Raw genomic sequence first — 17,908 nt, 5'->3', positions numbered from 1 at the left:
ATTCAGTACCCCCCTATGCAACTGGCTGCTTGACTTCCTCACAGACAGACCCCAGTCTGTGAGAGTGGGCAGCAACACCTCCAGTGCCATCTCCCTGAGCAACGGCTCCCCCCAGGGCTGCGTCCTAAATCCACTGCTGTTCACGTTGATGACCCATGACTGCTGCGCCAGGTCCGCTACTAACCACAATGTGAAGTATGCGGACGACACGACAGTAGTGGGCCTCATCCGTGACAACAACGACATGGACTACAGGGAAGAGGTGAAACATCTGGTTGACTGGTGCAGAACCAACAAGCTGGTCCTGAATGTTGACAAGACCAAGGAGATCATCGTTGACTTCAAGAAGCACCAGTGCAGCCACGCTCCACTCTTCATCAACGGCACAGTGGTGTAGATGGTAAGCAGCACCAAGTTCCTGGGGGTGCAGATAACTGACAATATAACCTGGTCCCTACACTGGAGCTCTTGTAAAAAAAAATCTCAGCAGCGCATGCACTTTTTGCGTCGGATGAAAAGAGCACAGCTCCCTCCCCCCATTCTCACCACATTCTACAGAGGCACTATAGAGAGCCTGCTGACCAACAGCATCTCTGTCTGGAGTGGAGTCTGCAATGCCTCAGACTGGAAGTCTCTCCAGAGAGTGGTGAGGACGGCGGAAAAGATCATCAGGACTTCTCTTCCTCCTATCCAGGAGATCGCAAAAAGCCGCTGCCTGACCAGGACTCAGAAAATCTGCAAAGACTCCTCCCACACCCACCAAGGACTGTTCTCACTGCTGTACTCTAGAAAGAGATTCCGCAGCCTCCAAAGCAGAACCTCCAGGTTCTGTAACAGCTTCTTCCCTCAGGCCGTAAGACTCTTGAATGCATCATAATTATCCCCTCAACTCCACTTTCGTTCTTACCTGTACTGTAAAGTTAAAATTTGAATGACAATAAAAAGGAATTCTAAGTCTAATATCGTTTTAATACTATAAAAAGTAAACTATTGAATTTAAGAACGGCAGACTTTATAAAAAATTGAACACTTTAAAAAATAAGGACGTTAAATCCCCACTTAAGAAATTTCAGTTTTGATTGATTTTGGCGGCGCCAGTGGACCAAAGCGGTAGTGTTTTGCCAGAAGAAGTCCACATTTCCCATTAAATATTACGTCTCTAATGGCTATCCTGGTGGTAAATAACAGACACTATCAAAAAAATAATCTTGGATTGCTCTTCAAACATGACGACTAAGAATGCATCCATGGCCGAAGAAAAAAAAAGACAGATGGGAGATTTTTTTCGAAGGAATTAGTAGTGAAACTATCACGTTGGTGGCTATTTATTTCTACCACGCAATTTTCCGATAGCTAACATTAGCATTAGCATTTTGATTTGAGCATCCAAAGTCCCTTACTCGTTTAGCAAGAACAGAGCCAAGGCAGCATCGGTCTGAAATTTCTTATCTTTGAGCTCTCGCCAGCAATTAAAAGCCAGGGCGTTGTTGATACTAGAGGTGGGGGAAATAATAGATTTTTAGATGCATCACAATTCAGACATGGACGATTATAGAATCGATTAGTAAACATCAATAATCGATAACCGATGTATTTATTGTAAATTAATTAATGCAGACAGTTCTAAAATTTGGCTGACTGCAGGGAGCCACCTCACCGAGAGATCCGACCTGCTCCTTTATTATAGGGCACACATTTCTATTAATTTAATAAAGATGGGAGTTAATTTCACTGTTTCTTACTAAAAATGAATAGTTTTTTTAAAGTTACGTAGGGTTGTACGGTATACCGGTACTAATAAAGTACCGTGATACTAATTAATTGAAATCAGTACTACACTGCCTTTGAAAAATACCGGTAGTGTTCTTTCATCTGAATGCCGCTGTGCGGCGGTGACTACAGAGCCCGAGGTGCATGACGTTGAGTGTGTCAAAACGCACACACAAAGGGCATACAAGCGATAACATCTTGGAGAGGAAGAATGGCAAAAAACAACAATTCTACTGGTTCATAGAGAAGTGCAATATGGAGGTATTTGGGCTTCAAAACTAACGATAAAGGTGACGCTTTAAAATGGGAGGCGCACAACAGTCAGTTCACAAGTTGGCCGAATTGGCTGGAAAGCAGTCGACCAGCTTTTTTGGCGCTCTGAAAAGAGCAGAGGAGCCAAGTAAAGACAGAGAATCTCCCCTTGTTGAAGTTCCCAAGCCTGATTGAGATGCAAAAGTCCAATGGTGCCAGCATACCGGCAGTTTATGGCCATCACTAAGCCAGAGATAAAATGTTACAGGCATTGAATCAAATATTGAATCAAATAGAATCATCAAAAACCAATCGATACACCCCTATTTTGTAAGTTAACTTGACCTTGGGTCATTCAATGTTGCCATCTTAAAAACAGCAAGCAGGTAATGTTATATGAAGGCATCTTGCATGAAGTATGACATAATGACGGATGAACATTTTGCCTCCATGGTTTTATGTTTCAGGAGTATTTTCATAAACATTTGGTTCAATTTCTAATGAAACAACCATCTGGCTGTTTTAATTTTGTGAAATGACATGTTTCACCAATCCAAAAGTAACTTAATAACATTTAAAAGATAATTCCCCTACACCGGTGAAGCGTGCGATTCTAAAACTTAATCTTAAATGAAGTTTGAAAGCTTGTCCGCCCATGTTGCCTTCAGCAGTACATCATGAAGCAAAAAAGGGAGTGTTTTTTTCCTGAAGAAACGCAAGAAAAATTAAAAGGAGAAAGTGTGACCATGGCTGAACTATCAAACTCCTGCGCATTTGCTGTCATACTGGGAGTTCTACTTTTACTGCAGCCAATCAAAGCTGACCGTGTTGGAAGTGAAGTGGCCTGAAACCAAAGCTGCTTCCACACATTGCGGCCTTTTGAAGCTTGATTGAATAGCTTCTGTCACATTTGTGAAGCAGCATCCTTTTGAAAGGAACTTTTAAATTCCAAATGGATTCCACAGAGTGCAACGAGTCACAATGACACAATAATTGTGCTTCCAAACTTAAAAATTTCCGTGACTGTTAGATATTGCTTTGGATTCCCATTTTGCATTGGGGCTTCTGGAGACTGTCAGCCTATCATATTTGTGATCGCTGTGTGTGGAGGCGTGAGGTAGAAGTTTGGAGAAAGACATTTGTTTGGAGCTGCAGCGCGGGTCAAAGTCCATATTTGGCCTGTGAGTAACAGCAACTTGTTAGGGCAGGCGTAAATATTGAGACGTGCCGATGATGAAGAAAGAAGAAAGGACGTGAGAGGCTCCCGTGGTGGAGAGAATGATAAATCATAAAACATTGCGCACAGAGTATGAAGCCAAGAACACCAACGAGGTAAGTTGTCGTTCCACTATAACACTATATTTTGCGGAATTATAATCTTGTTAAATCAAAATGACTATTTCATGTTGATAAACATGAGATTCTATAGCAACAAAGGGGTGTCTTTAACGCTTCGATTCAAAGTTGTCTGTTTTGACTATTAACCTCGCAGTCGAATTGTTGGACATTATACACCGCCGGACATTGAAACTCCCCCTTTGTGGAAGGCAGGCGAGTTGAGTGCCTGAGGTGCTTCCTGTACTGCAAAAATGAAAATAAATTTAAAAAAAATCTATTTGCAAAGGTCCAAAGGTATTCATGAAGGCCCGCCACAAATAAATGAATGTATGGGAAACATCTGCTTAAATTCTGAGTAGGGCTGGGTAATATATTAAAACATTGATCAATATCTATTAAAATGTTTTTTATGCTAACATTATGCTAAAATGAATGTCTTACCAACATAATGTTATCACCTGATTATCAGTAGAACATGAATATATACAGTAAAGGAAGCCATTGCAACTTTTGATTTACGGCCGCACTCGCCTGCTTCAAGCGGCTCATTTTCTAAGTTAACCAGACTACGTTTTGATCATGCAACAAAAACATCTGACTGAAACTGTAATTATTACTGATTATATTTGTAACAGAGTCTTGTAAGATCGCCACTGAAGAAAGGACGGCAACCGTACTCAGAAGGTACTTCTGTTCACATCTTCATCCGTCTGAAAACCAGGTGCACACGTCCAGCCTTCACAATAAAATCGCTGTACATTACATTCTGTCTGACTGCGCAGACAAAATAGCAGTTCCAGAAGAATAGCTTATAGATTTACGGTGATTAATTTGCACTTGAAGAAACAATACCTTAACGCAATAGGTGGGTTGCAATCAGGTGACCGAGAGGCACATCCGGACACTTCCGGGTTTCAGGCGATGGTCCAAGCCCCATTAGGCTACTGTTTATTTACCTGAATCAGGGCAGATTTAGGCTTTAGAGGCAAATATAAAAGCGATTATGAAACAAATATTTTAAATGGGATGGAGGGGATTTTCACACTATGAACAAAAATGTTACAACAAAAAAGATTTAAACTATTTCACCAAGAGGTTACTGCTACTTCACTTCACTTGACACTTATGGTATTTAGAGAAGAATAGATTGGAGGCACATCATGTCTTTACATCTGATGGGTCCACCAATTAAGCATTAATCCGTCAAAGACTAAGTTGGATTTATTTGTTCATCGGTAAGTAACGTATTTGATTGACATAACGAGGGCCGTGCTACTGTTTCGTGATGCTAATCAGAAAAAGGATACGTTTGTTTGCAGTTGATATACTGATACAAATATTCGTCTGTCGTCAACAATTCATGTCTGCAGTTGTTTTTATGATGTAAAGTATATTTTGTGTAATTCTTTAGCTGTATATGTCCCTGTTGTTTAGCATGAATATTTGCAAGCGATATCAATATTCAGTATATGCTGTTGAGTCTATGAGAGATTTATTAATCTAGTTTATTAATACTATTAAGGATATTTTCTTGATGCTAACAAATGGCACCAAAGACGCTATAATGTGGTCATCCGTGTTAAATAAAGCACTTGGCTTTCCTGTACAACAACAACTAAGCTTTTAGTTTCCATCCATCCATCTATCTATCCATTTTATACCACTTGTCTGTTATGAAAATCGAGAAAGAATATATGGTGGATTGGACAAACAATCACAATATGTATTACTAGGACTGAACATGACGTTAGGTTATTTGCACAACCAGGTCTTCGTAGTTATATTTCAGCATAGCAACCACAAAAGAACACAATCTAATGTGATCTACTGTCCTTTCTTTACGTTTAGTACTGTTATCAAACACTATTAATATAGTAGAGAATAAACTCGATTGCATCACAGAGAATTCTCAAACAAATCAAATGTTCGAACAAACATTTTACACAGTGATCGCCACAGACACAAGCTGTCTGATTGTGTTCCACAAGATGATGTGATATTAATACAAGTGATATTTTGAACAGCCATTTTCTACTTTCCTGACTTTATTACCTTTAAGAGACACTTGTTTCGGGACTATATGAAAGCTCTTTCCTATCTCTCTATTGGAACGATTGGAACACCCAAGAACAAAAGAGCAATACAACATTTTCTGATCAAACTTTACACTAAGTCTAACTTGTTTTATGGCTACGCTAAAGCTGCTTGACCATCATGTGAGTTAAGCTGCAAAGAAGAAAAACAGATGTGACATCATATGCAACTCTCCTATTATTTTGTACAAATGGTATGTTGCAATAAAAGTACACTATCACTTGTAATTCCTTTCTTATTTCAAAATTACACTTCTGAGACATTGAAAGTTTGAACTGTTGTTTATGGTGAGCACAAACTAGGAAAATCTGTATTTTGTAAGAGACATTTTTTAATATTTGAGTGTAGATCATATCGCATCGATTTGGAAAATTGGCCGTGACCAGACCTAATTCCGTGGGATAAACTGGGTAAAAGAAACTACAGGATATTAAATTATTATCTAAAATATGAAACTATCATTTAGATTACTATTATCTGACACTGTCTAATACACGAGAACTGGCAAAATGAGTTATTGAGCAGAACTATTCCTCTTTTTTCTGAGATGCTGGATCAACAGAGCATTTGTCTCTCTGACTTTGATGACGTGATTATAATGAAGCGCAGCATTACATAACGTGCCTCTCAGGCCAATCGCGGAGTGTGACGACTCATGACTGTGTGTAGACTTGAAACACACAAGCTGCAGTGGTAGGCAAATGCTCAGCTGGATCTGGTATACACTCTTACAGGAAACCACAACCCAAAACCAGCTCTTCACACATCATAGATTGTAAATAATGGAAATAATTGGCCAAGTCTTCTGTAGTTTCTTTAGCTGGCACTCATAATTAAAGCACATTCTGAGCTTTTTCATTCAAACCTCACATTTACAACTGAGACCCCCATATGCCTGCAGCAGCCTGAGTTAAGATGCTGTGTTCCTGGGTCACCTTGGTTCAGTGAGGTAACCATCCATTAAATACCTCCCCTAAACAAGGCCCTCATACCAAAGTGCAGCTTTATCAAATGCCATTCAAGCAACACTGATGCATGTGTTTCCTCCAATATCACCATTGTGTAACCTCCACTGCCACCTCTTGAGCACCCAGGAGCCCTCTTGGAAACCCGAATAAAGTAAAAAGGAAGCCTTGTGAATGTGGAAAATGACTACCTGATTTCAAATTTCTATACCTGAAATTCTTTTTAGTGACAATTATTTTTTGAAGCCATGCCTAAAGTTTGCCGATTGCTTGTTGCTAGGCTGGATTCACAGGGTTCAAGCACAACTGTGTCCAGTTTTGAATGGTAACCAAGTTGGTGCCGTAGTCCCAGAGAAAGAGTTGACAAACAATTTAATCTCCATTCTTAATTAAATATAAAATCTGTACCAGATGGCTGCATGCATGGGAAGTATGAACAACCGCAGCAATAACTGACTAAATACATGCACAGCAAATGTATTAATGGAATATATGGGTGGCTAGCATAGAGCTGGGTAATAAGGCTAAAAACCATATCATGATATACGTTTTTTATAATGATCAATATCGATAATTATTGATACTTTTTATGACTTATTTAAGCCTACCAATAAATACAGTGAAACAATTTCCAACTTACCAAGGGTACTATTTATCAGTAAAAAGGGTGTCTGGCAGCCAAGTAGGTTGGGCGCCGCTAAGGTAATAAAATAATTTAAGTACATTTGAAGGGTATTTGCAGCTTTGAGATACTAGATGGCAGTACTGTATAAGCTACTGAACACTACACAGAGTAGTTTGGGAAGCTTCTCATTAAACCGACACATTGGAAGTGTCAGGATGTTGCCGCACAGTCTGGATTAAAACCAATAAAATTAAAGACAAGTTTCCGTTATTGAGTTGATATATCAAGATATTACAGTTTCTCTTCTCACTCAACGCAGAGAATCCACAGCGAGACAGAAAGACGGCGCAACCACACTTTGTAGTTGATACTGACATAACTAGCTATTAGCGTGTCCTTTCTATTGCTCAGTGACACTTCCTGTTTGCTGGGTTCCCAGAGTGCAAGAGACTTCATGAAACAAATCTTGCGTTATATTTTCTGGTTTCTTCTATTTAAAAAATATAAATATATATAGAATATTTTATTGAATACATTTTATATTGATATCGATTATGTGTCTATCGCGATATATAATGATAGGGTTATATCGGCCCAGCATTAGACTAGCAGCAGGCTAACAAGCTAGATACGAATATTAAGCTTATCTTTGTTTACATAGGCTAAAAGGGACCAATTGCAAATGCTAGAATGAGTAATGGGGTTCATTGGATACATTTCTACACACAAATATAATATACAAACAATACAAGATACAAAATATATCCAGAAAAAAAACCTTGACACAATGGACACCAGAAGGCACTAACAACCTTAAAGGGGTCCTGATATGCAAACCAAACTTTTTTTTTTTTTTTTTTTTACCTATAGGTACCTGTTTTTGTGTACTTGAGATCTACATAAGTCCCGAAATTTTTAAATCAAACGGTGGAGGCATAGGGGAGATATTTATAACCCAATCTTGCCTTCCGTCATACGTCCTTCAAAACGAGCCGTTTGGAATTTACACATCCTGTTATATTTTTCCTGCCGGTGACGTCAGCAAATTGTCCATGCATGGTAGAAATTCACCCACAGTGCTTTGCGCGAGTCAGTGTACTGTTGCCTGCGCTTTAGTAAGCTCTTTCTTTTTCTCTATTCTCTTGTTGTAGGGCAGACTGGCTCAACCATGCACATGCATCCTCCACTGTTGCCATTTCTAATACTAATTAGCATCTAGTTTGAATTTATATCTGTCAGTAGACTCGCTATATAGAAGCACTAAAAACTACAACATGGCTGACAGACAGAAGTTGAGCCACGTAAATAAAACTGCCCACATAACGGCACATCTTGAAGAGACAGTCAGAAAGCAGCTTGAAAATGATCTGTGAAACAATCTATGCAAAATTTTGACCAAAAAACTACCATTACATATGTCACGTAGACCACAAGGGAGAGTTTTAAATGTGGAAATAAGTCAAGTATAAACTAGTTACAGTAGCTTCAATGGTTAGCTAAAACGTTCGCTGTCCAATGGAAAAGCAAGAAGCTTTTCCACATATTTTATTTTTGTTCTATCTGAAAAAGAACGAAAACGAAAAACTTAATAATAATACATGCTTGTCAATTAACTGCAATGATACAAATTAATGTAAAGATAAATACTATCCATATTGCAAAACATATGAGTAGTACTTTTTTGTATACAGAATAGTTGCGAAAATGTGTACAAGTAGTGGCCACTTTTATTCCTTATGGTTAATACCATAAATAGTATTAATTTAGGATATAATGCTGTAAACGGCCAAAACTTTTCTCATATTTACAGTATATCAGGGCTGTCAAAGTTAACACGACAATAACGCGTAAACTATAAGTTCCTTTAATGGCGCCATTCTTTTTTTAAACGCACGCCCTGACTCCTTTTTGACCCTCGGCCCATTCAGTAGCATGGGAAATGTAATGGCGTTCCGCAACTGTTAAACCAAAAGCGGGAAAACAACAAGCAAAAATGCACAAATAAAAGCGTACGTTATGATAACGTACGCTTTTATTTTTTATCGATCAATCGTTACACCCCCGGTTTTCCCGCAGCGCTTTGTTGTTCAGGCGGCTGCCTGAACAACAAAGAGCCACCGCCTAACGTCTTAACAAGCTGCTCTGCTTCGTTCTGCCCCGTCAGTACGTCTCTCTGCTGTGCTGCTGGTGCACCCCAGCATTGTCCCACAAACAGAACCATCTGATTGGTTACACGCAGAGCGGTAACAGCCAATCAGCAGTGCGTATTCAGAGCGCATAGAGTCAGTGCTTACGGCACAGGCAGGCAGAGAGGAGAGACAGTGGGGTAAGCAGAAAGGTGTTTAGCAGGTAAGCATAAGGCAGCAGACTCTCCCCAAATTAAAATAAACACCTCCCAGTCCTCTACAACCCAACTACTAGTAACATCACTATGAGCCCGTTGACGTTTTAGAAACATAAGCAGCAGCTCAGCTCGCTCGCAGTCATTGAGGTGAAGGCTAATTAGCTTTTAGCGTAACATTAGCTCACTGTGCGGTGTGTGTGCGTGCGTGCATGCGTGTGTATGTGTGTGCGTGAGTGCGCATGTGTGTGTGTGTGCGCCTCACATGAAACGGACAGCAAAGCCCTGTCTGTTTGAGAGAAAGACAAGCATTATTGACCTACAGTTAACAACTAAGTTATTTCACATTACCTTTCTCTGTGTTGATTGAGCTGTGTTAAAGCAGCAAAAAACAACATTATGTTAAATGAAGAGTTTCCTGAAGCTGTCTCTGATCATCATAAAGCCTACATGAACTCCATGGTGTTCAGGGATGAATATTGTCTCCTATTGTTATTGTACTATTTTTTCAGCTATAGTTACCTTAATCATTAGTAATGTAGCAGCCTAGTTTTGAATGGCAGGGTCCCTGCTATCACATGTTGATAAAAATACATTTACATAATAAAAATCAACTAAAGGCTTCCCAAATGCATGATGAGTTGAGCATATGTCAGCATGTGGCCCCACTTTTAACTCTTTTTTTCCAAACACTTATTTCAAACGCTTACTTACAATAAGTCATTCATTTGACTTAGTAAGTCATTATTTTGACTTAGTAAATTACTAAGTCAAAATATTGACTTACCAAGTCAAAATAATGACATACTCAGTATCTCAGGTAACTAGGACTCTTTTGTGTTTTGTTTTTACTTTACAGTAAAAATATCGATTGTCATGCAACGATTTGAACACGATGAACTTGAACAAGTAATTATCTGTGTAGGGTACAAAAAATTATGTCTATCTGCAATTTATCGCGGTTCATTTTGAGTTAACTATGAACAAACTGTGATTAATCACAATTAAATATTGTAACCATTTGACAGCCCTAATTTATATATATATATTTTAAATCAATGCGCATTTCACTACCACCCAAGTTGTTGAAGCCTTGCACAAACTGTGCTTCCCATGCTGTCACACCAAACAGTCCATCCCAACTCACCCCACAGCCTCCTTTCCCTCGCAGTCCTCCAGAAGGCATCCCAAGCCTTATTGCTGGAGACTTTCACATGCTCGCTGAACGACCTTCGCAGTGGCGTTTTTACCGTTGCCGTCATCTGAGCTATATTCCGTGTTATTCACGGTGGAAAACGCAGCGGTGAATCCTCAGGCCATGTGGGCAGTGTTTGCTCTGTCATGCTGAGGGTGTCTTTGACCTAGTGGGAGAGGAGGAGGAGTGAGGAGGAAGCTAGGGGGCCCTGACACTTGATTCAAAAAGTCTGTATGTAATTTGTCAAACACCCCTCACTCTCTGCCTCCCCTCCCTCTAACAGTAGTTTAGGAAAATAATAAATACAGCAGAACATCCCTGAAATTACACAAGTATGTAAAAAACCCAAAACCAGTGAAGTTGGCACTTTGTGTAAATTGTAAATAAAAACAGAATACAATGATTTGCAAATCCTTTTCAACCGATATTAAATTGATTACACTGCAAAGACAAGATACTTACTGTTGGAACTGGTAAACTGTTATTTTTTGCAAATATTAGCTCATTTGGAATTTGATGCCTGCAACATGTTTCAAAAAAGCTGGCACAAGTGGCAAAAAAGACTGAGAAAGTTGAGGAATGCTCACCAAACACTTATTTGGGACATCCCACATGTGAACAGGCTAATAGGGAAAAGGTGGGTGCCATGATTGGGTATAAAAGCAGCTTCCATGAAATGCTCAGTCATTCACAAACAAAGATGGGGAGAGGGTCACCCCTTTGTGAACAAATGCGTGACCAAATTGTCAAACAGTTTAAGAACAACATTTCTCAACGAGCTATTGCAAGGAATTTAGGGATTTCACCATCTACGGTCCGTAAATTCATCAAAAGGTTCAGAGAATCTGGAGAAATGGCGGCAAGGCTGAAAACCAACATTGAATGCCCGTGACCTTCTATCCCTCAGGCGGTACTGCATCAAAAAGCGACATCCGTGTGTAAAGGATATCACCACATGGGCTCAGGAACACTTCAGAAAACTACTGTCAGTAACTACAATTTGTCGCTAAATCTGTACATGCAAGTTAAAACATTACTATACAAAGCCAAAGCCATTTATCAACAACACTCAGAAACGCCGCCAGCTTCGCTGGGCCCGAGCTCATCTAAGATGGACTGATGCAAAGTGAAAAAGTGTTCTGACGAGTCCACATTTCCAAATAGTTTTTGGAAACTGTGGACGTTGTGTCATCCAGACCAAAGAGGAAAAGAACCATTTGCCCCTTAGGCACAAAGTTCAAAAGCCAGTATCTGTGATGGTATGGGGGTGTATTAGTGCCCAAGGCATGGGTAACTTACACATCTGTGACGGCACCATTAATGCTGAAAGGTACATACAGGTTTTGGAGCAACATATATTGCCATTCAAGCAATGTCTTTTTCATGGACGCCCCTGCTTATTTTTTAGCAAGACAATGCCAAGCAACATTCTGCACGTGTTAGAACAGCGTGGCTTCGTAGTAAAAGCGTGCAGGTACTAGACTGGCATGCCTGTAGTCCAGACCTGTCTACCATTGAAAATGTGTGGCGCATTGTGAAGTGTCAAATACGACAACGGAGACCCCGGACTGTTGAAAACCTTAGGCTGTACATCAAGCAAGAATGGGAAAAAATTCCACCTGAAAAACTTCAAAAATTGGTCTCCTCAGTTCCCAAACGTTTACTGAGTGTTGTTAAAAGAAAAGGCGACATAACAAAGAGGTAAAATGCCTTTGTGCCAACTTTTTTGCAATGTGTTTCTGCCATTAAATTCTAAGTTAATGATTATTTGCACACAAAAAAATAAGTTTCTTAGTTCGAACATTAAATATCTTGTTTTTGCAGTCTATTAAATTGAATATAAGTTGAAAAGGACTTCCAAATCATTGTATTCTGTTTTTATTTACCATTTACACAATGTGCCATTTTCACTGGTTTTGGGTTTTGTATTTGAGCATATTTGAGGAGGGAAATGATGCTTTTAAAGTTGCTATACATTTTGTGTTATACCCCTTTCCCATTGCACAGCACCAGCTCAGGATTTCCAATGTTGATAAGAAAACACATGAAGGCAACAAGAAAAGTGAGTACTGCCTCCATATGGAGTTTGTTATGTATAACACTGCAGTGTCCAGAGCTCACACTAGCATGTGTGTTTATCTCGAGCCATGTTTCCTCAAATATCACAGCCAGACAATCTAATTGACCAATCAGAGCGGCAGGTACTTCAACTGATCATGTACTGTACGAGAAATTGCTTGTATTCCGTGACGTCACTTCTTCTTAGAAGTGAAAAACTATCATTCTGAGTACACAAGGGTCCTAAATCTTTCCGCAAAAATCATACACATCCAGACATCTTTATATACGACAGAACATATGAAAACTTGGAAAAGCATGGAGGTCTACAACTTCTTTGTGTGTGGCTGGGTCAAGGAAATTGATATCAAGACTCTTTTTGCTTGGGTACGATTTCATTTCATGATTTAACTTTGCGTACACCTCCATGTTTGTTGATACTGTTGAACCCGCTGTTGATGAGAACTAATGTTTTCCCTGTCTTTATCAAAATATAACTGTAAATGTCAACATTGTGTGCGTGCCGAAAACTTCATTTATGATTGCTGCCTTTGGTAAAAATGTTACTCTTTCAGGTTTTTCCTCACAGAAAGTTGGTGCTTTTCAAAACACTCGTAGCAAAAATGTGTTTTAGGAAATACAAATAATACCAAGATAATACTCAAATGGGAAACACTAAACGTTAAAAGTATATCAAACAAACCTTTGATCACTGAAAACTTGTGCATTCTTCGACTCTGCTCTGCAGGACTGGAGTGCGTGACATTTTTTTTGTCGTTTTGAAAATCTTGTACTCTTCCACCCTTCTTGATCACCTATCCCTTTCGTGATTTGAACGGTTCCAAATAGAGCTACAGCTATCGAATATTTTAGTAATCGAGTATTCTATCGAATATCCCGATCGATTAATCGAATAAATCATATTTTTGCTTAATTAAGGTTTAATTATACATGTTAAGATGTGCTCTTGTCCACTGCTTTCTGCGGCGTCTGCCATTGCGAGTTATGTTGGCGAAAAAGTTACAGTATCTCAACTCAAGCGCATTTAAAAGAGCGGTGTTGTGCAGTGCAGGGGGCGTATGATCTGTGACGTAAACACGCTGTGCAATACCTAAACAGTCCATGCGAAACGTGAGCTTTGACTACTGTATATTAAACGAGGCAAAATGGCTTAAAACATTTTTACGACACCTCGAGGCAGACAAAATTCCTCGAATATATTTTGTAATCGAATTACTCGAGTTACTCAAGGAATCGTTTCAGCTCTAGTTCCAAACAAAAAACAATGCAAGCATAAAGCATTTTTCTTCGCCTATTACCCATTGAGAACAGATGCTGGCGTGATCACCACGCGTATTTAATGAGCGGGACGTGAGACGGACAATATGTAATTTAAAACTAAACAATTGTAGACAGTACTGTACCTTAATTAAGGAGAATCAGTAGCAAGTAGAGCCATGTCAGCTTTTTAAAGGGGAACTGCACATTTTCGGAATTTTGTCTATCATTCACAATCCTTATGTGAGACAAGCACACATACAGTAACTTGTATATACACGTTAATAAACGTCAGCTAACAATGGAAGTAATGGGAGTCGCTCTACTCCGTCTATAAAGCGTTCTCAAAAACATCCGAACACCTCCATAAAAGTTTATATACACGCTGTAGGTATATATGTAATGTAGTAACAGGCACATTCACAATAACATGTAATGTTTACGTATTTTGATAATTTTAAGCATACGGCTGCACATGGATTTCATCGACACATCACAACGTTCGCTATTTACTTCAACAACAACACTGACTACTACTCAGGCCAGAGTTCGTGGGAGACAACAGACAATTAAACACTTACTGTACAATGTCTTCTTTCACTGGGATGACAACTGATTTTCAACTATTTATTTTCTATCTGTCTATTTCGGTGAATAATTTACATCAATAATATACATCATTAGCGTCATCATAAAAGTCATCATTATTCGTCATTACGCGACCGAAGCAAACTCATAAGATTGATGCCTATAATATTGCTGACAGAAAAAAAACTTCCCTACCATGTAATAAGCAAAGCACACTACTACAGTAGGTAGGCGTGCTACTTACATTTAATTGATGTTGTTTAATAGCCTTAGTGTTTTTTAGAGTAGTGTTTTGGGGGCTCTGAAGACTGGATGCACTGACAAAAAGGTGGAGTTATATGGGTGTTTTGTTTCTTTACTGTTATCGTTTTCACCATCAGTGGCAGGTTATTGTGATAGTCCATATCACCCATCCCTACTTGCCTGTTGTGGCCAGTGGGCCTAGAATTTGACACCTGTGGTCTAAACGCCTTAAATACCCGTTACAGTAATGACAGTAAACTAACAATGTTCGATTTCTTCAGTATTTGCTGCGTAATTGTAAAACAGTAACTACAAGTTGTAAGCAAAAAAATATTTTCCAGGCAAGAAAGTTTCTTTCCACCAAAACCTCCTCTGTTTTCTGGTCAAAGCTGTAGTCCTGCGCAAGTGTGTTTACACTGCTATCATCTGTGCAACGTTTCCCTGTTTGCAAGTTGCCTGCTAGCTTTTCCCTGCAACAACACTGTCCTTATGTGTTTGGGCCATCTCATGCTTACGAAAGATGACTGACGCTTTCTCCCACTTCCACTTTCAACCACTTAGATGTATCCATTGTGGTGTAGTTCTAATACAGTGCCAAAAAGTTGTGAGCAAAAAAATCTTGCAATTGCAAAAATGTTTCGCTCGTACGCTCGCATCACAGGAACCTCCCGAGGGCTAAGCCCACCGGGCTGTTCTTCAAACCTAGTGACACCCCTGCGCCAAAGTTAAGTCCTGAAAGACAAGCTTGCTTGTCGCAGACCAAAATCGGACATTCAAAATAAACTTCCTGTTTACATTGTTATATTGCCATTACCTGAACTTGCTTAATGTCAAAAGGAAAGGGAAATTGTCAGTGAAGTAATTTAGTGGGTTATTTCTGGTCTGTCCTAAATGCTTATAAGCAATTTCAAGAGTTTCCAAGCATACAATTTCAAACTTGGTAGAAGCCAAAAGTGGTCGCGTGTCAAAAGCAGATACAATCATCTATTTTATAATTTGCAAGTTAAAGCAACACTTTGTGTTGTTTTTTGGCTTTGCTGTGCAAAACATATAGTACAGGCCAAAAGTTTGGACAGGCCTTCTCTTCATTCAATGCGTTTTCTTTATTTTCATGACTATTTACATTGTAGATTGTCACTGAAGGCATCAAAACTATGAATGTGGGGTTATGTACTTAACAAAAAAAGGTGAAATAACTGAAAACATGTCCGATAATGGCTTTTTGCCGATATCCGATATTGTCCAACTCTTTAATTACCGATACCAATATCAACCGATACCGATACCAACCGATATATACAGTCGTGGAATTAACACATTATTATGCCTTATTTGGACAACCAGGTATGGTGAAGATAAGGTACTTTTAAAAAAATTAATAAAATAAAATAAGATAAATAAATTCAAAACATGTTCTTGAATAAAAAAGAAAGTAAAACAATATAAAAACAGTTACATAGAAACTAGTAATTAATGAAAATTAGTCAAATTAACTGTTAAAGGTTAGTACTATTAGTGGACCAGCAGCACGCACAATCATGTGTGCTTACAGACTGTATCCCTTGCAGACTGTATTGATATATATTTATATATAATGTAGGAACCAGAATATTAATAACAGAAAGAAACAACGCTTTTGTGTGAATGGGGGAGGGAGGTTTTTTGGGTTGGTGCACTAATTGTAAGTATATATTATGTTTTTTATGTTGATTTAATAAAAAAATTAAATAAATAAATAGATAAAAAAAAAAAAACGATACCGATAATAAAAATACTGATACCGATAATTTCCGATATTACATTTTAACGCATTTATCGGTCGATAATATCGTCAGGCCGATATTATCGGACATCTCTAGTTTTATATTAAGTTCAATCCCGGGCTCGGGATCTTTCTGTGTGGAGTTTGCATGTTCTCCCCGTGACTGCGTGGGTTCCCTCCGGGTACTCCGGCTTCCTCCCACCTCCAAAGACATGCACCTGGGGATAGGTTGATTGGCAACACTAAATTGGCCCTAGTGTGTGAATGTGAGTGTGAATGTCTATCTGTGTTGGCCCTGCGATGAGGTGGCGACTTGTCCAGGGTGTACCCCGCCTTCCGCCCGAATGCAGCTGAGATAGGCTCCAGCACCCCCCGTGACCCCAAAAGGGACAAGCGGTAGAAAATGGATGGATGGATGTTTTATATTCTAGTTTCATCAAAATAGCCACCCTTAACTCTCATTACTGCTTTGCACACTCTTGGCATTCTCTCGATGGGCTTCAAGCACACCTGTGAAGTGAAAACCATTTCAGGTGACTCTCTCTTGAAACTCATTGAGGGAATGCCAAGAGTGTGCAAAAAAGTAACCAGAGCAAATGGTGACTATTTTGAAGAAACTAGAATATAAAACATGTTTTCAGTTATTTCACCGTTTTTTGTTAAGTTCATAACTCCACATGTGTTCATTCATAGTTGTGATGCCTTCAGTGACAATCTACAATGTAAATAGTCATGAAAATAAAGAAAACGCATTGAATGAGAAGGTGTGTCCAAACTTTTGGCCAGTGCTGTATATGAAATGCCCACTACCTCACTTTCAGGGTAGTGCACACCATTATATTATTCTGAATGTATGAATAAACAAAAAGACACTTACCTTGTTTAACTGTCCAACAGTCATTCATCCACCATCACCATTCAACTTATATTGATGAATGTACACCGAATGTGTCCGCCCAACATTGCACCTGTTGATTGCTAGCATTACACTTGCTAAATACCTTAATCCATCCATCCATTTTCTACCGCTCGTCCCTTACCTCTTTAGCCGTAAATTACGTGATGAAGTAGTAGCTTCTTATTTCAGGTCTCAAAGGCTCCTGGTTGGTTCCTGACATCGTAGCAACGGCCCCTGGATTGATTCGGTCTTCGGTGGTCAACTTGAGCTGCCATTTTGATAGCTACGAAGCTAGCTTGACATAGCTAATGGCTTGCTTTGGTAGTCTTGTGTACAGTGAGGGCGAAAAGCTGCATATTATTTTTGTTATTTGTTTAGTTTAATAACAAATAAACCGAATTTCATCCCGTACTGTCGTAGCATTTCTCAACCGTTTAAGTGTACAGCTGTAGAAGATTCGATTACCCACAATTCCATTCACCTGGCGGTCCACTCCAAAAC

At 39.2% G+C, this 17,908-nt stretch overlaps 1 protein-coding gene across 4 annotated transcripts in view; it reads right to left on the bottom strand.

Annotated features, from left to right (window-relative positions):
* Positions 1-17,701, bottom strand: part of LOC133607749 (rho GTPase-activating protein 7) — an 84,229-nt gene extending 66,528 nt beyond the window's left edge. For 3 of the 4 annotated variants that reach the window (XM_061962672.2, XM_061962673.2, XM_061962676.2), the window contains exon 1: positions 10,533-10,696. In XM_061962672.2, coding sequence (XP_061818656.2) covers positions 10,533-10,647 — 115 coding nt within the window. In that variant the 5' untranslated portion in view covers positions 10,648-10,696. Of the gene's footprint in view, positions 1-10,532; positions 10,697-17,386; positions 17,478-17,549 lie in introns of those variants that run through there. The other variant, XM_061962674.2, reaches the window with a different exon arrangement.
* Positions 17,702-17,908: the final 207 nt, after the last annotated feature.

The sequence above is a fragment of the Nerophis lumbriciformis genome, linkage group LG09, assembly GCF_033978685.3.
Source record: "Nerophis lumbriciformis linkage group LG09, RoL_Nlum_v2.1, whole genome shotgun sequence".
Taxonomy (NCBI): domain Eukaryota; kingdom Metazoa; phylum Chordata; class Actinopteri; order Syngnathiformes; family Syngnathidae; genus Nerophis; species Nerophis lumbriciformis.
Note: the sequence above shows the minus strand (reverse complement) of the source record. Positions and strands in the feature narration are given on the sequence as shown.